This window comes from Mobula hypostoma, chromosome 1 (genome assembly GCF_963921235.1).
Source record: "Mobula hypostoma chromosome 1, sMobHyp1.1, whole genome shotgun sequence".
Lineage (NCBI taxonomy): Eukaryota > Metazoa > Chordata > Chondrichthyes > Myliobatiformes > Myliobatidae > Mobula > Mobula hypostoma.
In genome coordinates, this window is record NC_086097.1 from 205,057,037 (window position 1) to 205,081,527 (window position 24,491).

General features: G+C 41.5%; 1 protein-coding gene across 6 annotated transcripts in view; it reads left to right on the plus strand.

The window, feature by feature from the left end:
- sntg1 (syntrophin, gamma 1) overlaps positions 1–24,491 on the plus strand; it is a 513,110-nt gene that overhangs the window by 377,492 nt on the left and 111,127 nt on the right. For all 6 annotated transcript variants that reach the window (XM_063063447.1, XM_063063461.1, XM_063063468.1 and 3 more), the window contains exon 3: positions 20,293–20,427. In XM_063063447.1, the coding sequence (XP_062919517.1) occupies positions 20,293–20,427 (135 nt within the window). The remainder of the gene's footprint in view (positions 1–20,292; positions 20,428–24,491) is intronic.

Consider the following 24,491-nt stretch of genomic DNA (forward strand, 5'->3'; position numbering starts at 1 on the left):
ATATCCTGTCAGGACCCGGAGACTTATCCACGTTTATATTCCTTAAAAGCGCCAGTACTTCCTCTTCTTTTATCATCATAGTTTCCATAACTTCCCTTCCTGTTTCCCTTACCTTACACAATTCAATATCCTTCTCCTTAGTGAATACCGAAGAAAAGAAATTGTTAAAAATCTTCCCCATCTCTTTTGGTTCCACACATAGCTATCCACTCTGATTCTCTAAGGGACCAATTTTATTCCGCACTATCCTTTTGCTGTTAATATAACTGTAGAAACCCTTTGGATTTATTTTCACCTTACTTGCCAAAGCAACCTCCTGTAGCCCCTGGCCAGCCTCAGGGTCATTCAGCTCACTGTCAGCTAGGGAAACAGCCCTCGGCCCTGGCAAACTGGGTAATAAGTTTGTGTAGATGCTATGTGATGTACCCCACCCCACCCAAATGACAGACAATACACCAGATACGATTAAATGATTTACAGTTTATAGATATTACTGGAACTATATAACTAATAGAGAATAAAATATGGAAGGAAAATAAAAGACACCACACTTATCAAAGTTCAATCTCTTCGTGCACGAACAGTTGGAGCTCAGGACCCTTCTTCTTCACCCTGCGACCCCTCGGACCACCTCGATCGGCCGCCTGGGACCAATAACGGTGGTCGACCAGACATTCCACACGAGTCCGTCTCTGTCTCCTCTCCTCGCTGAACACCCCACTCGGGGTCCGACCCCGTTAGCGGACTCACAGCACCTGGTCCATCCTCTGTCGCTCTCTCTCTCCCGCCTTCTGCCCCAAAACCCCGCTCATACAATATCTTCAAATACACCAAAAACATAACAACTATTCCAATTGGTTCGTGACATATTCTTATCACACTCTAACCTAAAACAAGCTGCTAGTGCAAGAACTTTCTCAGCGTTTAACATAACAAAGAAGCATTCCCAAGTATAACATAACAAAGGAATTTAAATTAGCCTATGCAGTAACATAAAAGACGAAACCCCCTTACACTCCTATCTTCTTTCAGCTTTTCTAATTTCTTTCTTAAGATTCTTTTTACATTCTTCATATTCCTTGAGCACCTCATTTACTCCATGCTGCCTATATTTATTGTAGATCTCTCTCTTTTTCCGAACCAAGTTTCTAATATCCCTTGAAAACCATGGCTCTCTCAAACTTTTAACCTTTCCTTTCAACCTAACAGGAACATAAAGATTCTGGCCCTCAAAATTTCGCCTTTAAATGACCTCTGTTTCTCTGTTACATCCTTCCCATAAAACAAATTGTCCCAATCCACTCCTTCTAAATCCTTTTGCATCTCCTCAAAGTTAGCCTTTCTCCAATCAAAAATCTCAACCCTGGGTCCAGACCTATCCTTCTCCATAATTATATTGAAACTAATGGCATTGTGATCACTGGACCCGAAGTGCTCCCCAACACATACCTCCGTCACCTGACCTATCTCATTTCCTAACAGGAGATCCGACACTGCCTCTTCTCTAGTTGGTACCTCTATGTATTGCTGCAAAAAACTATCCTACACACATTTTACAAACTCCAAACCATCCAGCCCTTTTACACTATGGTCTTCCCAGTCTACTTGTGGAAAATTAAAATCTCCCACAATCACAACCTTGTGCTTACTACAAATATCTGCTATCTCCTTACAAATTTGCTCCTCCAATTCTCGCTCCCTGTTAGGTGGTCTATAATACACCCCTATAAGTTTTACTACACCTTTTCCATTCCTTAATTCCACCCAAATCGCTTCCCTAGATGAGCCCTCTAATCTATCCTGCCAGAGCACTGCTGTAATATTTTCTCTGACAAGCAGTGCAACACCTCCCCCTCTTGTCCCTCCCATTCTATCACACCTGAATCAACGAAATCCAGGAATATTTAGTTGCCAATCACACCCCTCCTGTAACCATGTTTCACTAATAGCTACCACATCATACTTCCAGGTATCAATCCACGCTTTAAGATCATCCACTTTTCTTATAATGCTCCTAACAGTAAAATAAATGCATTTAAGAAATTTTCCACCTCTTACTCTCTGTTTATCACTAACGGTGCAAACAGCTTTACTATTTTCTTTTTCTTCCTTCTCCCCTACATCTGTTCCTACACTCTGGTTCCCCTCCTCCCTTGTATCTAGTTTAAATCCACTGGAGTCTCTCTAGCAAACCTACCAGCAAGAATACTTGCTCCCCTCCAGTTCAGATGTAAACCGTCCCGCCGGAACCGGCCCCACTTTCCCTGGAAAACTGCCCAATTATCTATAAATCTGAAGCCCTCCCTCCTGCACCATGTCTTCAGCCATGATCTGCGCTATGTTACTATTTCTAAACCCGCCTGCACGTGACACTGGTAGCAATCTTGAGATTGCTATCCTGGAGGTCCTGATCTTTAACTTGGTGCCTAACTCCCTGAACTCACCTTTCAGGACCTTCTCACTCTTCCTACCCACTTTATTGGTCCCTACATGGACCATGACATCTGGCTGCTCACCCTCCCTCTTGAGAATACCGAGAACTCGATCCGAGATATTGCGGACCCTTGCACCAGGGAGGCAACAGACCATCTGGGATTCTCGATCTCTTCCACAGAACCACTTATCTGTCCCCCTAACTACCGATTCACCCATCACTACTGCTTTTGTCTTTTCCCTCCTTCCCTTCTGAGCTGAGGATCCAGTCTCGGTGCCAGAGACATAACCACTGCAACTTGTCCCTGGTAGGTGTCCCTATCAACACAGAAGAACCACAGTATGTGCTCTTTCCACTACCACACATGGAGGGACAGGGTTGGGATGGGGAAGCCCTTCAAACATTGAAAGGGGTATCACAGGCACAAGAGATAGAGATTCTGCAGATGCTGGAAATCATGAGCAACACACACAACATTCTGGAGGAACTCAGCAGGTCAGGCGACATCTATGGAGGGCAAAAAACAGTTGACATTTGAGGCTGAAACCTGTCATCGGGACTGGAAAGGAAGGGGACAGATGACCGGTTTCAGGACTAACAATGGCAATTTGCATCAGACCTCACTGTGGAAGATACTAACAGTATGCCTGATGTTGTAGTGTGTGAAGGAAAAGAAGTGGGTGCAGTTAGTATTACAAGAGAGAAGGTGCTCAAAAAGCTGAAAGACCTAAAGATACATAAGTCACCTGGACCAGGCGAACTGCGCCCTAGGGTTCTGAAGGAGGTAGCGTTAGAGACTGTGGTGGCATTAGAAGTCATCTTTCAAAAATCATTGGACTCTGGCATCGTGCCAGAGGACTGGAAAATTGCAAGTGTCACTCCACTCTTTAAGAAAGGGGGACGGCAGCAGAAAGGAAATTATAGACCAGTTAGCCTGACCTCAGTGATTAGGAAAATGTTCAAGTCAATTTTTAAGGATGAGGTGATGGAGTACTTAGTGACACAGGACAAGATAGGACAAAGTCAGCATGCTTTCCTTCAGGGAAAATCCTGCCTGACAGACCTGATGGAATTCTTTGAGGAGATTACAAATAGGATGAATAAAGGGGATGCAGTGGATGTTGTATATTTGGACTTTCAGAAGGCCTTTGACAAGGTGCCACACATGAGGCTGCTTACCAAGTTAAGACCCCATGGTATTACAGGAAAGTTACTAACATGGTTATAGCATTGGCTGATTGGTAGGAGGCAGGGAGTGGGAATAAAAGGATCCTTTTCTGGTTGGCTGCCAGTGAATAGTGGTGTTCTGCAGGGGTTGGTGTTGGGACCACCTCTTTCCATGCTGTATATAATTGATTTAGATGATGGAATAGATGGCTTTGTTAATAAGTTTGCAGATGATACAAAGATTGGTAAAGGGGCAGGTTTGGTAGGATGCAGAAGGACTTAGACAGATTAGGAGAATGGACAAGAAAGTGGCAAGTGAAATACAATGTTGGAAAATGCATGGTCATGCACTTTGGTAGCAGAAATAAATGTGTGGACCATTTTCTAAACAGGGAGAAAATCCAAAAATCTGAGATGCAAAGGACTTTGGAGTCCTTGCGCGGAACACTCTAAAGGCTAACTTGCAGATTGAGTTAGTGGTGAGGAAGACAAATGGCATGTTAGCATTCATTTCAAGAGATCTAATAAGAGCAAGGATGTGATGCTGAGGCTTTATAAGGCACCAGTGAGGCCTCACCTTGAGTATTGTGAACAGTTTTGGGCTGCTCATCTTAGAAAAGATGTGCTGGCATTGTAGAGAGTCCAGAGGAGGTTCACAAGGATGATTCCAGGATTGAAAGGGTTGTCATACGAGGAATGTTTGTTGGCTCTGGGTCTGTACTCACTGGAATTCAGTAGGATGAGGGGGGATCTCATTGAAACCTTTCAAATGTGGAAAGGCCTAGACAGAGCAGATGAGAAAAGGATGTTTCCCATGGTGAGAGAGTCCAGGACTAGAGGGCTCAGCCTCAGAATAGAGGGGTATCCTTTCAAAACAGAGATGCGGAGAATTTTCTTTAGCCAAATGATGGTGAATTTGTGGAATTTTTTGCCACATCCAGCTGTGAAGGCCAGGTCATTGGATGTATTTAAGGCAGAGATTGATAGGTTCTTGATTGGACACAGCATCAAAGGTTATGAGGAGAAGGCTGGGAATTGGGGTTGAGGAGGAGGAGAAAAAGGATCAGCCATGATTGAATGACGGATTTGACCCAATGGGCCAGATGGCCTAATTCTGCTCCTATGTCATGTGGTCTTGTGGTCTTATAGTCAAAAAGAAAAAAGTTACAGTAAGATATTGCTCCAGATTTCCATTCCATTTTGAGAAAAGAGATGCTTCCAGATATTGTGCTGAATATCTTCGCTATTTACCTGATGAAATCAGTTAGTCTCTTTATACCTTTTTATTAGTCAAGCCATTGTAGAAGATTGAAACGCTATGTTGTAGGTAGCAAGGTAACCACCTTGAAGCTATACTTGGAACACTATGTACAATTTTGGGATGTCACTAAACAGGAAAAGTGTGCAGAGAAGATTTATGAGGATGCTGCAGGAACCTGGGGGCCTGAATCATAGAGAAAAGTTTGGTAAGCTAAGACTTTATTCCTTGGAATATAGAAGATTGAAGGGCATAAAATCATGAGGGGTATACATAGGGCAAACACATATAGTATTTTCCCCGGGATAAAAGCAAATAGTGTTAAAGAACCTAAGCAACTTAAAACACTTTTAAACATCTTTAAATATTTGTAGTCTCATCACTAGGTCAGCAAGTTGTTTACTATATACTGAACTGTTTCTTGTTTACCTGTGCTGCATCCATTCCGAATTATATTTTATTGACTTATTTATTATAATGCTTTGGTTTAGGTGCTGTGTGTGTTATATGTTGTGTGGGTGCACCGTGGTCCACGGGAATGTTGTTTTGTTTGTTTGTATATATGGACAGTCAGATGACAATAAACTTGAACTTGAACTTTCACACAAGGCTCTCACAGCCATTCTCTTCCGCACAAGATTATTTGTGCCTTCTCTGAACTAGCACAGACTTATTTAGTAAGTTGGACTGTGAGTATAATATATTCCAAATTGCCTCTTCTATGCTGAATTTTAGAGAACTTTGCTGGTGGAGTGCAGTTCAGGACTATTTAATGTCATCTCTAATGCACAAGAATAAAGGAGAATGAAGTAATTATTATTCTGGATCCAGTGCAGTGCAAGCAAATCACAATAAGAAAAAGCATGCAATAATAAAAAAAGAATAAATATAAATACATAGAATAGCTTGCATACATTGATTGTACGTCATAATGTGGCATTAGACATTGGAGTGTCTGTACATAATGTGGCTGACAGGACGTGGTGAAGTTGTGGTGGGGGAGAGTTGTGGAGGGTAGATTAGTTGGTAGAGGTGTTAACCAGCCTTCCTGCATGGCGAAGGTAACTCTTTTCAGTATGTTGGCCCTGATGTGGATGCCATGTTGTCATCTCTCTAATGGGAGTAAGACAGACAATCTATGAGCCAGGTGGGTGGGATCCATCATGATGTTACTGGTCCTTTCCTGGGTAAGCCCTGTGTGTTCCAGATTTATGTCTATACAGTATGCCAGGAAATCCTGAAAGCAGAGACCATTATAAAGAGCAATGTTTTTAGTTGTGTGGAAATTTCCTGGAAAAAGCTGGTTAAACTTCCAGCAAAACATCTTTCATAATTAGTTACATAGACTGGGAAGCCAATAGTATAAAAGGGCTGGATGGTTTGGAGTTTGTAAAATGTGTGCAGGATAGTTATTTGCAGCAATACATAGAGGTACCAACTAGAGAAGAGGCAGTGTTGGATCTCCTGTTAGGAAATGAGATAGGTCAGGTGACGGAGGTATGTGTTGGGGAGCACTTTGGGTCCTGTGATCACAATGCTATTAGTTTCAATATAATTATGGAGAAGGATAGGTCTGGACCCAGGGTTGAGATTTTTGATTGGAGAAAGGCTAACTTTGAGGAGGTGCGAAAGGATTTAGAAGGAGTGGATTTGGACAATTTGTTTTATGGGAAGGATGTAATAGAGAAATGGAGGTCATTTAAAGGTGACATTTTGAGGATCCAGAATCTTTATGTTCCTGTTAGGTTGAAAGGAAAGATTAAACATTTGAGAGAGCCATGGTTTTCAAGGGATATTAGAAACTTGGTTCGAAAAGAGAGATATCTACAATATATATAGGCAGTATAGAGTAAATGAGGTGCTCGATGAATATAAAGAATGTAAAAAGAATCTTAAGAAAGAAATTAGAAAAGCTGAAAGAAGATAGAAGGCTGCTTTGGCAAGTAAGGTGAAAATAAATCCAAAGGGTTTCTACAGTTAAATTAATAGCAAAAGGATAGTGAGGGATAAACTTGGTCCCTTAGAGAATCAGAGTGGACAGCTATGTGTGGAACCAAAAGAGATGGGGGAGATTTTGAACAATTTATTTTCTTCGGTATTCACTAAGGAGAAGGATATTGAATTGTGTAAGGTAAGGGAAATGGGTAGGGAAGTTATGGAAACTATGATGATTAAAGAAGAGGAAGTATTGGAGCTTTTAAGGAATATAAAAGTGGATAAGTCTGTAATCCTGACAGGATATTTCCTAGGACATTGAGGGGAGTTAGTGTAGAAATAGCAGGAGCTCAGACAGAAATATTTCAAATGTCATTAGAAACGGGGATGGTGCTGGAGGATTGGCATATTGCTCATGTTGTTCCATTGTTTAAAAAGGGTTCTAAGAGTAAACCTAGCAATTATCGGCCTGTGAGTTTGACGTCAGTGGTGGATAAATTGATGGAAAATATTCTTAGATATGATATATATAGTTATTTGGATAGACAGGGTCTGATTAGGAACGGTCAACATGGATCTATGCGTGGAAGGTCACGTTTGACAAATCTTATTGAATTTTTTGAAGAGGTTACCAGGAAATTTGATGAGGGTAAAGCAGTGGATGTTGTCTATAACTACTTTGAACAACAATTTGTAACTGAGATCGAGATTGAATATATATGAAGTGTAGGGAGATCAGGCATTGCTGTGACCATGTTGATAACAGACTCACAGAACACATAATTAAGAAGGTATCAATTTCACCCTTATCTCTTGTGTATGAAGAACTGGCTATGAATAAAAGTGATCCATCCCTTTAAAAGAGGGGATAGCAGGAACAGTACGGTGTGAGATTTCAGAATTCAGCTTAAGTGTACTGTATCAAACATTCCATGTTCCAAGCCATGTTTGAGACCATTTAGTGAGGTATAATTATTAACAGATGTCTCGCTGATTGCTGTTGGAGATCAGATCATCTAACTCTTGAGTGTTGTTGGCTGGCAGGTCAGGCTTAAATGTACGGCAATCTTGGAGAAGAATAATGATAATGGAATCCTTATAAAAAGTTTCTGGACATTTTAGAGAAAACATGCATTGGGAGATTTCACTCATTAATTACTCAATAAAAATCCTGCATGACACATTGGACTGAAGGGCCTGTTTCAGTACTATACAATTCTGTGATTCTCTATCATGCTTTTTTTTCAGGCAAGATGCCTGAGTCTAGGCAAAGTGCTTTCACCTGAAATGTCTACTTTCCACTTCTCTGTATTGATGATGTTTGGCATGCTGAATTCTTCTAGCAGTATTTTTTTACACCTTATTCCGGCATCTGCAATCTCTTATGTCTCCAAGCCACATATATTTTTCAGTCAAAGCCTTGCATATTTTGTACAAACGTGTTATTTTCCTGTACAAATTGCAGAACATGACTACCATTCATTAATTTTAGAAGTGCTGCCAGGAAACAAAATGAGTGGAGCAGAGTACCTGCCCCCTGTGCATCAATGGTGGTGAGGTGGAGATAGTTGACAGCCTCAAGTTTCTAGGTACAAACATCAGTAGCTTGTCCTGGTCCAATCATGTAAATACTATGTGAAGAAAGCACTCCAATGCCTCTAGTTCCCCAGAAGTCTGAGGGAATTTAGCATGGCTCCTTTGACCCTGACAAGTTTATGTGCATGCATCATTGGAAATATCTTATCTGGATGTATATGACAAATGCTTTGCCTAAGACTGCAAGAAAATGCAAGTTTTGGACACATCACAAAAACGCATCACTGTTCCATCACCATCAAGAATGCGTACCATGCCATCCCACACCTGCAATGAATCAAGTCTAATCACCTAGCTGTACTTCTACTTCCGGCATACAGACTGAGATTGAGGACCACAGCACCACTGGTAAGGACCATGAAGGCATGGTCAAGAGAGTTGGAGGAGTGATTAAAGGACTGGTTTGAATCTGCTTTGAACCATATTCAGGGATTCATCTTTGGAACTGAATGTTTATGCCACAGTTGTCACAGACTTCACCAAGACCTGTACGGATGAGTGTATGGCTTCAAGAACATAGCAGACATGCCCATACGTGAACGAACCAGGAGATTTTCCACCTGCCAAGGTCTAGATCTGTGACATTCCAGACTGCTGATTCAGAACTATACAAGAAGTCTGGGTACAACCTATGGAAGGCCATCTGAAGAGCGAAAAAGCAAATCCGAATTCAGTTAGAGACAAAATTGGATGTACATCAGCTATAGCAATGTTTAAGGACATTTCTTTCCAGAAGGTGAAACCTAACATCAGAAATGGCTGTGATTCTTCACTCTCTGTTGAGTTGAACAACTTTTATGCATGCTTTGAAAGGAAGAATAAAACTATATCTGTGCAAATCCCTGCAGCATCTGGCAATCCTGTGATATCTGTCTCTGATGTCAACATCAGAACATCTTTTAAGAGGGTGAACCCTCACAAGACATCAGTCCATAATGATGCACCTGGCAGGGCACTAAAAACCTGTGCCAACCAATTGGCTGGAGTGTTCAAAGACATCTTCAATCTCTTACTGTTGCAGTCAGACATTCGCATCTCCTTCAAAAGGACACCAATCATACTGGTACTCAAGAGCAGCTGCCAAAATGTCTATCGCCCAGTAGCAATTACATCTACTCTGATGAAGAGCTTGAGAGGTTGGCTGTGGCTATAATTATATGCATATGAGAGGGATACTGAAGATCTGGTTGAATGGTGCCACAATAACAACCTCTCGCTCAAAATCAACACAACCAAGGAGCTGAATATTGACCACAGGAGGATGTATGAGCCCAGTACTCATTAGGGGATCAGAGGTGGAGAAGGTCAGTAACTTTAAGTTTCTTAGCATTATCATAGCATAGGATTTGTCCTGGGACCAGCACATAAGTGTCATCATTAAGAATCCATGACAGCACATTGGTTTTCTCGGAGGTTTGTGTAGATTTGGCATGACATCTGAAACATTGAGAAACTTCTATAGATGCACAATATCCTGACTGGCTGCATCATTGCCTAGGATGGAAACACCAATGCCCAGTGGTGGATACTGTTGTGCATGTTAAATTTCAGTAGTATTTGAGTAATATTGTAAATATATTGTTTGAATAAGCATTTTTTAAAATTTAAATGTTGTAAATGTATGTTTGATTAAGCATTCTTGTTTGTTTAAATAATTAATTACAGATTATATGTAAAAGCACATAAATGGCACAACCATTTATGTGATCACACAACCACGTCATAAACTTGTGTCTCACTTTAAGTAAAAGCGAAGTTTAGACATAACTCTTCGGCTCCCTTGTTTTTCTTTCAATTAGTTTTATGATTTGGAATTACAGAACATAACAGTCTAACAAGAAACTAATTCGAGATGACTACCTACCTGTTGAAATGCAATAAGACATTTGAACTTAAAAGGAAAAAAAGCAAAGCAAAATGTTCAAGTGAGGAAAAAGCACTGCAGCATATACTACTTTTGGATGAAACAGAAATGGTACAGTTAGAATAAAAGGCAGTAAATGGACTAAATTCATGGGTTTATGAACAGCGTGTACCTAATAGCTGATAATTTTCATAAATTTTTTTAAATGCAGAAATGGTTCAGAAAGATAGACATGTTTAATTGCACAAGAGATAAATGGATATTGTATACTGAGCAAATTGAGCAGTATTTTAAAACAAGTGGAATAGCTGATGAGAAGCAATTGCTCGTTTTGCTGAGTGTAATATGTGGAAGAGCATTCGTTTTCTTTTTAGAAGATTGACTGCTCCAACCAAACCAGCCAAAATGAGCTTTGCTGATATTGTGAAAGTAATGCAGGAACAATTAGAACCAAAACTATTGTTGTTTGCAGAACACTTTAGGTTTGATAAGTGGAATCAAAAGGAAGGGGCGTCCATTTCGGCATTACATGACTGAATTGTCAGTTCGGTAATGGGCTTAATGTTAGATAGATAGATATATTTTATTAATCCCGAGGGAAATTTGGTTTCGTTACAGCCACATCAACCAAGAATAGAGCGTAAACATAGCAATACAAAAAATCCCAACAATCAAACAATAAAATGCAAACTATGCCAGATGGAAAATATGTCCAGGACCAGTCTATTGGCTCAGGGTGTCTGACCCTCCACGGGAGGAGCTGCACGTTCGATGGCCACAGGCAGGAATGACCTCCCGTGCCGCCAGTGTTGTATCACGGTGGAATGTGGCTGAAGTCCAACAGTAAAAAGTTCAACATCCAGTCTACAAACACGTTCGTCGATTGTAATATACCCTGGATTGCACTATCCGTTGTTAACCAGATCAGTAAGCACGAAACTCCTTTACGCTTACCGCTCTCGGTGTACATCCGGTCAGCCGGAACAGTATTACCCACCGAACTCACCAAATGTTGCACTAAGAGATCATTTTGTAGAATCTTACAAGAAAACATGGCCCCTAACTGAAGCACAACTTACATTTAAAAGGACATTTGAAGAAGCTCTATCTATGGAAACAACAGACGCAGAAGCAATAGAGTTGAAATCAGGAATGAAGGTGAATGTGAACAAAATTGCAATGTCTAAATAGAAATCTGCCTAGCCAAACAAATTATGTCACTGTTATGGCAGGGGCTCTCATACATCAGGTTAATGCAGGTTTAAAGGTTAAGCTCACAGAAAATGCAACAAGGTAAGACCCATGCAAAGAACATGTTAGCCAGACAAAAATAAATGGACTGCACAGGGAAGAGAAAATAGATAATATGTCAAGTTGCACTTTCAAAAAGAGCACTAGTCTGTGTTCTGTTGATGAAAAATCTGATAGTGATGAAAATGAATCAGGACTCAGTAGTCTTGACATTTACATGTGAAAACAAGCAATAGACAAGCAATATGGCTTACACCAGAAGTGAATGGAAAATGAATTTGAATGGAATTGAACACTGACTCAACTGTTCCAGTCATTCCAGAAAATGAGTTTGAATGGCTTTTCAGAGATATTGAACTGAAGCCTGCTGATATCCAACTAAGAACTTATACGGAGAAAAGATAACTTCTATAGGAATGACATTCATAATGGTGAAATACAACAACCAACAAGTCACATAGGAATTATATGTGGTAAAATCAGGAGGGCCAGCATTGTGGGAATGTGAGTGGCTAGGACAACTACAGCTTCATTGGAGATCCATCCACTATTTGCATGCCACATACCCTGTTATAGGGTCAACTGAAAGCAACTTAAGAAAAGCACTAGATGATGCCACACCAGTGTTCAAGGATGACGTTGGAAAACTCAAATATGTCAAAGGTAAAAAAGTGCTAAATGAAAACGCCACACCTAAGTTTTGTAAGGCCCATCTAATTCCTTATACAATCCATGATAAAGTAGCCAATGAGATAGACTGCATAGAAGCTGAAGGAATTCTTTCCATCATTAAGTGAGTCCATGGGCAACAGCAGTGGTCCCAGTATCAAGAAGAATGGGTCTGACATGATCTATGGTGTTTTGAAGTCAACATCAACCTAATACTGAAATCAGATCATTAACTTCTGCCCAGGATAGAGGACATCTTTGCAAACCTTTCTGGAGGAAAACACTTCAGCAAAGTCGACTCAACTGAAGTGTACCTACAGATGGAACTGGAAGATGAATCCAAAGTGTTTCTCACCATAATCACTCACAAAGGGTTTAATTATAATAATAGGATTATTTTTGGAGTAGCAGACGGTATTACCTGAATGATATAATTGTTATCGGTGAAGATGACAAGGAACGTCTCCAAAATTGACAAGGTGCCGCACATGAGGCTGCTTAGCAATTATAGGAAATATAGGAAAGCTACTAGCATGGGTGGGGCATTGGTCGATCATCAGAAAACAGAGTGAAAATAAAGGGATCCTATTCTGGCCGGCTGCCAGTTACCAGAGGAGCTCCGCTGGGGTCGGAATTGGGACCGCTGCTTTTTACAATGTATGTCAATCTTTTGGACTATGGAATTAATGGATTTGTGGCTAAATTTGCCAATGATACTAAGATAAGTGGAGGAACAGGTAGTGTTGAGGAAATAGGGAGCCTGCAGAGAGACTTGGATAGATTGGGAGAATGGGCAAAGAAGTGGCAAATGAAATACAATGTTGGAAAGTGCATAGTCATGTACTTTGGTGGAAGAAATAAACAAGCAGACTATTATTTAGATGGGGAGCAAATTCAAAATGCAGAGGTGCAAAGGGACTTGGGAGTCCTTGTGCAGGATACCCTAAAGGTTAACCTCCAGGTTGAGTCGGTGGTGAAGAAGGCAAATGAAATGTTGGCATTCATTTCTAGAGGTATAGAATATAAGAGCAGGGACATGATGTTGAGGCTCCATAAGGCACTTGTGAGACCACACTTGGAGTATTGTGTGCAGTTATGGACTTCTTATTTTAGAAAGGATGTACTGATATTGGAGAAGGTTCAGAGAAGATCCACGAGAATGATTCCAGGAATGAAAGGGTTACCCTATGAGGAACATCTGTCAGATCTTGGCCTGTATTCCCTAGAGTTCAGGAGAATGAAGGGGGATCTCATAGAAATATTCTGAATGCTAAAAGGCCTGAACAGATTAGATATGGCAAAGTTATTTCCCATGGTAGCTGAGTCTAGGACAAGAGGGCGCAACTTCAGAATTGAATGATGTCCATTTAGAACAGAGATGCAGAGAAATTACTTTAGTCAGAGGGTAGTAAATCTATGGAATTTGTTGCCATGAGTGGCTGTGGAGGCCAAGTCATTGGGTGCATTTAAGGCAGAGATAGATAGGTTCTTGATTAGCCAGGGCATCAAAGGGTATGGGGAGAAGGCAGGTAGTGGGGATGACTGGAAGAATTGGATCAGCCCATGATTGAATGGCGGAGTAGACTCGATGAGCCAAATGGCCTACTTCTGCTCCTATATCTTATGGTCTAATGGTCTAAAATCTCAAACCTGTTTTAGAAAGATTAGAAGATTATTGGCTCAGAAAATAACACAAGTGTGAATTCTTTAAAATCAAGCATCACTTACTGTTGTCACACCATTGACACACAAGAGGTACATAAGTATGCTGAGAAAATTCAAACAGTTGTGGATGCCCAAGGCCAAACAACGTGTCACAAATGCAGTTCTTTCTAGGATTTTTCAATTACTATAACACATTCCTGTCAAACCTGGCGATTATGCTGCACTCCTTGAATTTGTTACTAGAGAATGGTAAGAAGTGGCAATGGACAAAGCAATATGAGGTGGTTTTCCATAAGATAAAGGAAATGGTTATATCAGACACCGTACTCACATATTGTGATCCACATCATCCAGTGAAATTTGCCAGAGAGGCCTTCCCTTATGGTATAGGAGCGTCATGTCACGTCATGAATGATGAAAGTTTAAGCTCCATAGGCTTTGCATCACGTTCCTTTACCACTGCAGAGAAAAATTATGCAGAGAGCTCTTGAGTCTGGTTTGGAGTGTTTCAGCCAGTACTTGTATGGAAGAAAGTTTACCCTCATTATTGATCATCAACTATTAGTGTCCATTTTCATTCCACAGAGGGCTGTTCCAATAATAGCAGCACGAATGCAGAGATGAGCTCTGTTTCTTGGAGGGCACAATTATAAGATCGAATTGAAAAGGGCAACTAAGAATGGAAATGCTGATGGATTATCCTGTTTTTTCTTGGAAAAGGTAATACCCAAAAAATGTGAACAAGAGGACACTCTGCTTGATGTATTTTCCCTAATACAAGTTGAGAGTCTCCCTATTATGGCAGAAGTAATACAAAGGGAAATTCAAAAATTCAGGTCTATATAGCAACCCAAGATGGATGGAATGTGTAGCAGAATCTCCAGTTCTCCCAATTTAAAGGCTTTGGGATGAACTTTCCCCTCTTGGGGGTTGCTTTGATCTGGATTTAAGAGCTGTTGTACCATTTAAGCTGAGAGCTCAGGAGTTGTAGCTACATACTGTACACCCAGGCATGGTGAAAATGAAAGCTTGAAACTTTGGCTGGTAGACTGTGATAGATCTGCAGAACAAGCAGTTACCCACACACTCTTCGGGATGCCAACATATCAAAGGAAAAGTTTTCAGAGCCTTCAAAACCACTACCTGCAGTCCTCGAATTAACCCCTACAGCCACAACAGAGGAGGTCTTAGAACCTGAGATTATTTCACAGCCACAGGTCCCAACCGCCAAGCAGAGTGATACCAATATCAGGGAATATGTTATCCACAAGAGTAAGAAATCCTCCACAGTGATTAAATCTTTAGTCCTGAATGGGACAATTTAAAATTTACTATGCTGTGGATGTCTAAGTATTAGTTGTATTATGTAGTATACTGTGCATATGCTGCAGGCAGTTACAAAGGTGCGAGAGACTGTCATCAGAGACTTCTTGTTTGCTGATGACTGCGCACTCAACGCCAGCACAGAGCAGGAGATGCAGCGTGAAATGGACTGCTTCTCACAAGCCTGCGACAACTTCGGTCTCACTATCAGCACCCAAAAGACCGAAGTTATGTACCAGCCTGCCCCAGGAAAGCCATACCAGGAGCCGCGCATCACGGTGAAGGGCCAGAACCTCCAGGAAGCCGACAACTTCACCTACCTGGGCAGCATACTCTCTCGCGCAGTGAGCATAGACGCTGAGGTCAACAACAGGATTGCTAAAGCCAGCGCCGCCTTTGGGAGACTCCATGAGAACGTCTGGGAGTGGAGAGGACTCAGCCTTACCACCAAGCTGAAGGTCTACTGTGCAGTGGTCCTTACCACCCTCCTTTATGCCAGCGAGACCTGGACTGTCTACAGCAGACACGCCAAACAGCTCAACCACTTTCACCTGAGCTGTCTCCGCAGACTCCTCCACATCAGGTGGCAGGACAAAGTCCCCGACATGGAAATCCTGGAACGAGCTGGGCTCTGCAGCGTCTACACCCTCCTGCTGAAAGCCCAAGCCAGGTGGGCTGGGCATGTGGTCAGAATGCCAGACAGCCGATTGCCTAAGCAGCTGCTGTACGGAGAACTGTGTCAGGGCAAGCGCTCAGTCGGGGGGCAGAAGAAACATTACAAAGACTGCCTTAAAGCGTCCCTCAAAGGCCTGGGTGTCGACATCAACACGTGGGAGACACTTGCCCTCGACCGTCCAGCTTGGCGCAGCAAGATCACCACAGGAGCCCATGCAGCTGAAGTCAGGCGCACCATCGAGGTGCAACGAAAGTGTGCTGTGCGCAAGGCCCGAGCAGCATCCACTGCCACGACAGCACCCACCCACTTGTGTCCCACATGTGGGCGAGCCTTCAGGGCCCAGATTGGCCTCATCAGTCACCTCCGGACCCACAGCCACCAATCTCCCATTTGACTTTGAGGCCATGGTCATCTTCGACTACGAAGGACGAACAACAACAACAGCATATGCACTATATGTATACAATGTTGAGATGTATTCTATATTGATTTGGAGCTTATAGCTGAAAAGGGAGGAGTGTTGTGTATTTAATATCTCAGTAATATTTGTATAATATTATAAATGTATTGTTTGATTCAGCACTCTTATTCATTTAAATAATTCTTTACAGGTTATATGTAAAAGGACATGATGGCTTACATCATCACACCACCACATCATAAATGTGCAACTCATTTAAAGTAAAAATAAAGTTTACATGCATCTCTCAGGCTACTTTGTTTTTCCTTCAATTAACTTTATGTTCCTGCCATGGAGCACATTTACAAAGAGCACTGTCACAAGAAAGCAGCTTCTAGCATCAAGGACACAACCCCCACTATCTCTCTTCTCACTGCTGCCATCAGGAATGAAGTACAGGAGCCTTGGGTTTCATACCACTAGATTCAGGAACAGTTATTATTCTTCAACCATCAATCTTCTGAACCAGTGTGGATAACAACAGCTTCAGTCACATCCACAGCCTGTGAACTCACTTTCAGGGACTCTGCAACTCATGTTCTCAATAGTATTTATTAGTTTTTATTTACCTGAACTGCACTTTCTCTCTAACTGTAACACTAAATGCTGAACTCTGCTGCCATTCTTCCTTTATACTGCCCTCAAGGTACTAATATTTTGATATGATCTATATGGATGGCTTGTACTATGAATGGTTTTCACTGTATCTTGGTACATGTGGCAATAATAAAACAATGCCATTAGTAATGTGCATCTCAGGAATGTTGTGTCCTGTCATTGGATTCTACATGGAATCCAGTGATAAAGTGCTTTTTCAGATGTCTTTCAGCAAGTTTGAGAATCCCTGTTCAGATAAGTAAGCATTGAAGTCTCAAACTTGTGAGAGAAATATATGCATCAACTCAAAATATTGCCAACTAAATCAAAAACAAGAGAAAAATCTGCAGATGCTGAAAATCCAAGACGCGCGCGCGCGCACACACACACACACACACACACACACACACACACACACACACTCTGCTGGAGGAACTCAGCGGGCCAGGCAGCAGGTCCTGCTGAAGGGTCCTGCCCTGAAATGTCAACAGTGCTCTTTTCCATAGATGCTGCATAGGCTCCTAAGTTCCTCCAGCATTTTTTGCATGTTGCCAACTAAATTCAAGCCATATTTTCTCCACTTGAACCACCTTTCCTAATTCCCTTCATTGGCATTCACTTTAATTGTTTTTATCCTCAACAATAACCCTATCCTTTAACACCTTGGAAATTGATTGATCAACTATCCAAAGTTTCGTGCCCGGAATCCTTGGGTATAAATTCCCTTGTCCTAGTGATTTTTTTCTTTCTCATAATAAAATTTCCCTTTATATCGAAGTTTGTAATAATTGTTTTACCTCATCTGTGTAAGCTAAGACAAAGACATTACATCACATCATTTCTATTTACTCACTCTTCACACAAGCTAGCTTCACCTTCAGCTTTAGCTTCCACTTATTCCAAGTGATCTTATTACTATTCTAATAAAAGTGAATTTTTCTTCATAAATTATATTCTTTGGCTAATTTTCTTATATTGTCTGAAATTCCTAGATATTCTTCAGAATTTCCTTGGCTTTTATTTTCTGCCACTTTCAAATTTTAATTACAGATATCAGTGTGTGTGTGTGTGTCTATATATATATATATATATATATATATATATATATAATCAGTATTCAACATACATTTCAGGATGTCACAATGGTGAGTGCCATCTTTGTGGAGTTTGCACATTTTGCTTCTGGCTATGTTTTCTCCCAGTGCTCGGGTTTCCTTCCACATCCCAAAGGTGCATCAATTGGTAGGTTAACTAACTGCTGTGTAGTGTAAAGAAGAGAGGTAGAATTGACAGTTGATTTGATGAGAACATGGAATGAATAAAACTGGATTAGAGTAGTATCAGTGCAAATATATGCTCAATAGCCACTTTATAAGTTACTTCTTGCACCTACTAAAGTGGCCACTGTTGGTATGTTTGTGGTCTTCTGCTGCTGTAGCTTTTCAACTTCAAGGTTCAATGTGTTATGCATTCAGATAAGCTCTTTTGCACACTACTGTAGTAACACATAGTTATTTCAGTTACTGCTGCCTTCCTGTCAGCTTGAACCATTCTGGCCATTCTCCTCTGACCTCTCTCTTTAACAAAGCATATTCACCCACAGAACTCAAGCTAAATGTTTTTTTTTGTATCATCTTCTGTAAGCACTAGATACAGTTGTGCATGGACATCCAAGGAGATCAGCCATTTCTGAAATACTCAAACCACCCCTTCTGGCTCCAACAATCATTCCATGGTGAAAGTTACTTAGATCACATTTCTTCTCCATTCTGATGTTTGATCTGGGCCTCTTGGCCATGCCTGCATGTTTTTAAGCATTGAGTTGCTGATTAGATATTTGAATTAAGAAGCAGATGTATATAATAAAGTGGCCACAATGTATATCTGATGGTCCATGTGGACTCAGTACACTTAGGGAATATTTCTGTACTATATGATTTTATGAATATATTTCCCTTTCTTCATCTCTGCTCCAGGTGCTTAGCTATAATTTTCCATAACTTTCATTGTCTGATGTGTCATCTCAAACCCCAATGATGTTTAGAAAATCCTACTTATTTCCCCAAAGTAGGAGAATGGTTAGTTGTAGGCAATACAGATTTTAATCAGTGGTTTTAACAGGCAGGCACTGGATTTAAAGAACTGCTCAGAAACACTTTAGCAAGCAGTGGATTTCTCAGTTAGACCTCTTTGAATTAAGAAGCAGACTGACTAGGTGCATCACTGCCTGGTATGGGAACTGTACCTCCCTTAATCACAGGATCTTGTAGAGAGTTGTGTGGATAGCCCAGTGCATCTGTAGTTGTGAACTTCCCATGATTCAGGACATTTACAAAGACAGGCTTGAGAAAAGGGCCCGTAGGATCACTGGGGACCCGAGTTACCCCAATCACAATCTATTTCAGCAGCTACCATCCGGGAACGGTACCGCAGCATAAAAGCCAGGACCAACAGGCTTTAGGACAGCTTCTTCCAGCAGGCCATCAGACAGATTAGACATAGAAATAGACATACTTTATTGATCCCGGAGGAAATTGAGTTTTGTTACTGCTGCACGACCAAGAATAGAGCATAAATATAGAAATACAAAAACCACAAACAATCAAACAACAATATGCCAACTATGCCGGATGGAAATAAGTCCAGGACCAGCCTATTGGCTCAGGGTGTCTGACCCTCCGCGGGAGGAGCTGAGCTTAACTCACGCTGATCTGAGTGTGTTTCGATGTTACATTGACTGTGCTATTTATAATAAAATATTATAAATTACTGTGATTGCACATTGCACATTTGGATGGAGACGTAACAAAGGTTTTTACTCCTCGTGTGTGAAGGATGTAAGAAATAAAGTCAATTCAATTCAGTTCAATTGACTTCCTTCAATCCAATTACTGAAAGTATTGGCACTATGTCCATAAGCACACTTTCATAACTATCCTCAGGTAATGCCTGCCAACGACATATTGTCCCTTGTTTCATGTTTTACTAATCAGAAGGATAAAGACCATCTGTCCTCAGTGTAATAGAAGATAATGCAAGATTGCTGGTAATGTGCCAATCACCTGTGAAAAGGTGAGCATTTAAACCTTTGGATCAGATTACATGAAAAGGGTCAAAATTTTACATACCCTACCCTCTGCAAAAATAACCCTGACTGTTTGCCTCCACATTTTAGTGTATTAAAGGCAAAATCTGAAGCACAGAGACATTGAGCAATCAGAATTTCATAATCTCTCCTGTGGTATTCATGTATTAATTGTTAATGCTAGGATGAAAAGTCCTGTCATTTGTAATTTCAAAACTGAAGTTTCACTGAATACTGGTATTCCTTATAATAAATAAGGCCTTAAATTTGCTTTAAAATTAAACTGGTTTACTTTTTATCCCTTTTTTTCAGACAAGGACAGGAATTTGTTTGCTACAAGATGGTTCTCAGGAGCCCTTTGAAGTGCGATTGCACTTAGCAAAGGACATTTTAACAATTCAAGAGCAAGATGTTATCTGTGTGTCTAGTGAAAACTTCTATTCCAGTGTAAGTAATATCCTTTTCTATCAAAAATGTTAAAACTTAATGCCTTTGCCAGTTAGAATGAATTATACACATATATTACCATTCATATAATGACTGGATTTATTGTAAAATCCTTTTCAATGTCCAAAATATTTTGTGGTTAACAAAAACAGTGCTGTCAGAGTGCAGAATAGAAAAGAGCACAATTTAAGGATTCAGATGATACTGGTCTCGTGCCTCCATGGCAACTTACAGACTAGAACACGGCAAGGGTTAGCTCAAGGGAGCTACTAATCATATACAGCTTATTCATATGACATTGACAAAGTTCAATGTGAGCTTTTCATTTGGAAATTGTATTTGTTGAAGAAGTTTTGCGGTTCATTAAAGATTAAGCACAATTTTTTTCCTGCCTGTTGCCTGTCTTCAATACATAATTCCTCCCTCATACTAGATTTACTGTCTCATCTTTGTACTCAGTTTTAAAGCTGCAATTGAAATTTACCAGAAAGCTGAACAAGACATGGGCAAGGGAATCTATATATTCCTGCTATGGCAGAAATTAGGCAATAATCCATTTCATTAGTTATGTTTTGAGGGGGGATTTTGAGATTTTGGATATTTGGTATGTTTTACTTTTGAGCAAAGTATGGACCCAAATCTCAAATAAAGGGGTCGAGGGTACATGCAAACACTTGTGATGAGAAGTGTGCCAGTTGTCATCATGACTAACGAGTTTGTGGATGTTCATTTAATAACTGCCAGCACCATGCAGACTAAGCTGTTCATGAATCAGATTATATATTATACCGCTTCAAAGACAGAGTTGGAATTTCCCAACTGCACACCCAGCCCTTTCTTTTCAGTTGTTACATCTGAGTACATTGTGAAAGGGAAAAAAGGAATAATGCATTTCCCTGCTCCTTTATTGCCCATTAAGAATCAGAATCAAGAATCTCTAATTTCTACAGGTGTACCGTGGAGATCATTCTAACTGGTTGCATCACTGTCTGGTATGGAGCAGCCTCTGAACAGGAATGGAAATAGATGCAGAAAGTTGTAAACTCTGCATTCTCCTTCGTGGGCAGTAGCCTCCCCAGCATAGAGGACAACTTCAAAAGGCGACGCCTCTGGCTGAGTCTTTAATCCTTAGTAGCTTCTTGCGATCTTGTGCGTTGGAGGGTGGTCATGCAGCCAGTCAGAGTACTGTCCACCGTACTTCTGTCAAAATTTGCAAGAGTCTTTGATGATGTACCAAATATCCTGAAAATCCTAAGAAAGTAGAGCTGCTGGTGTGCCTTCTTCAAAGTATCAAATTATTGAGCCCAGGATAAATCCTCTGAGATGCTGTCTCCCAGGAACTTGAAGATGCTTACCCTTTCCACTGTTCAGCTCTTGATGAGAACTGATATATGTTCTACCAATTTCCTTTTCCTGAAGTCCACAATCAATTTCTTGGTCTTACTGATGTTGAGTGTGAGGTTGTTGCGACACTACTCCACCGATTGATCGCTCTCACTTCTGTGTTTCTGCTCAAACAATACCTGACATTCTGCCAACAACAGTGGTGTCATCAGTGAATTTATAGATGACATCTGAGCTGTGCCTAGACACATTGTCGTGAGTGTAGAGAGAGTAGAGCAGTGGGCCAAGCATGCTCTACTATCATGAACTACCTGGAGGCTATACATTTTCACAGTATTCCCATCCCTGTGCAATACTCTAGAGGGAGCAGTCTGGCTTTTCATTTCATTTTCATTTAAAAGACTACTAAACAAAGTAACTTCCAGTCTTGAGTGACTTAGAAGTGCTTTCTTTAGTAATTGAAAAGAGGTCTTGAGCTGAACTGAAGACTGGATATGCACAAGGAAGGACATTCATTGGGAAGCCATACCATTTGTGTGTGGACCAAGTGAGGTCCAAGAAGGTATAGACCAGGGAAGTACAGGTGTGCTTATAGGACTGCTTTGAATCAATGGACTGGACTGTGTTCAAGCAGTCAACTTCGAGTCTGGATGAGTATACCACAGTTGTCACTGAGATAATTAAAACCTGTGTGGATGAGTGGGTGCCTACAAAAACATTCCAAAACCAAAAGATGAGGATGAACCAGGAAGTTTGTGGTCTGCTGAGGGTTAGATCTGTGCTATTTAAGTCTGTCGACCCAGGTCTGCACAAGAATGCCAGGTGTGGCTTGCGGAGGGCTACTTCAAGAGCTAAGAAGCAATTCTGAGTGTGGTTGGAGACGACATTGGATGCATGTCAACCCGGCAGGGTTTGCAGGACAATGGCTTTTGTGCTCATTTTAAATAGGAAAATAAACCTACAGCTATGAGGATCCCTGCATCGTCTGGTGACCCTGTGATCTCTGTATCGGAGGCTGATGCCAGGCTGTCTTTCAAGAGGGTGAACCCTCTTAAGGCGGCAGACGATGATGGAGCACCTGCTCAGGCTCTGAAAATCTGTGCCAACCAACTGGCAGGGGTATTGAAATATATTTTCAGTCTCACATTGCTACAGTCAGAAGTTCCCACCTGCTTCAAAAAGGCAACAATTATACCAGTGCTCAAGAAGAGCGGCGTGAACTGCCTTAACGACGACCATTCAGTAGCGTTCACACATCGGTGGTGATGTAATGATTTGAGAGGTTGGTCATGGCTCGAATCAACACCTGTCTCAGGAAGGTCCTGGACCCACTGCCTATCACCCCATAGGTCCATGGCAGATGTGATCTCAATGGCTCTTCACATGACTTTGCATCACCTGGACAATAAAAGTACCTGTGCCAGGATGCTGTTTATTGACTATAGCTCAACATTTAACACCATCATTTCTACAGCCCTGATTATAAAGCAACAGTACATAGGCCTCTGCACCTCCCTCTTCAACTGGATCCTTGACTTCCTAACCAGAAGACCATAATCTGTGCGGGTTGAAAATAACGTCTCCACCTTGCTGACAATTAACACTGGCGCACCAAAGGGGATGTGCGCTCAGTCTACTGCTCTACTAACTCTACACTCATGATTGTGTGGCTAGGCAATGCTCAAATGCCATCGATAAATTTGCTGATGACCTAACCATTTTTGGCAGGATTTCAGATGAAGATCAAAGGGCGTACTGGTGTGAGATATATCAGCTAGTTGAGTGGTGTCGCAGCAACAACTTTATATTCAACGTTAGCAAGACCAAAGAGCTGATTGTGGACTTCAGAAAGGATAAGATGAGGAAACACAAACTAGTCCTCATAGAGGGATCAGAAGTGGAGAGAGTGAGCAATTTTAAGTTCCAGGTGACAATATCTTTGAGGGTCTAACCTGGTTGTAACACATTGTTGTTGTTCATCCATCATTGACATCGAAGAGGACCTCGACACCATAATAATGGTGTCGAGACTAGCGCGTGATTTGGATTTAAGTGAGGGAGAGATGCGCAGCGTCAGCCTCACTCTCTCTTCCCAATTCCCATCTGGATCCAGTGGCAAGACAGAGTCTAGATGGCTGGAGATGGGACTAGGCGCAGTGGATGACCAGGACGTCTTCTGTGTCTTGTCCTGCTCTACACGTTCCATGACGCTTGCAGAGACCGCCTTCTTGACCGTTGGACCTTCAGCTGGTCTCGTCCGCTCAATCCGCCGGAGTCCGTCTTCACATGCTGGGATAGACAACTCCCTCTCTCACCGAGGGTTTGAGACCCGTCGACTACCCTCACCTGGTTTAGCCGGCTTGTCGAAGCCGTTGCCCGGGGTGTGGCCGCTGTCACATGCAAACAGCTACAGGGAGCCACAGGTGAGAACTGAGTGCCAGGTGGGGACCAAAGGTGGACTAACCGCCCTGAAAAGGACGCGACATGTTCCCCCATCAGAGGTGCTACCCCTCCCTGGCACCCCATATACCATATATAATATAACACATTAATGCAGTTATAAAAGCAAGACAGTGTGTATTTCATTAGGAGTTTGAGGAGATTTGGTTTGTCACCTAAACCACTTGAAAACTTCTACAGATGTATTGTGGAGAGCATTCTGACAGGCTGGATCACTATCTGGTGTGGGGGCTGGTTACTACTGCACAAGATCAAAGTAA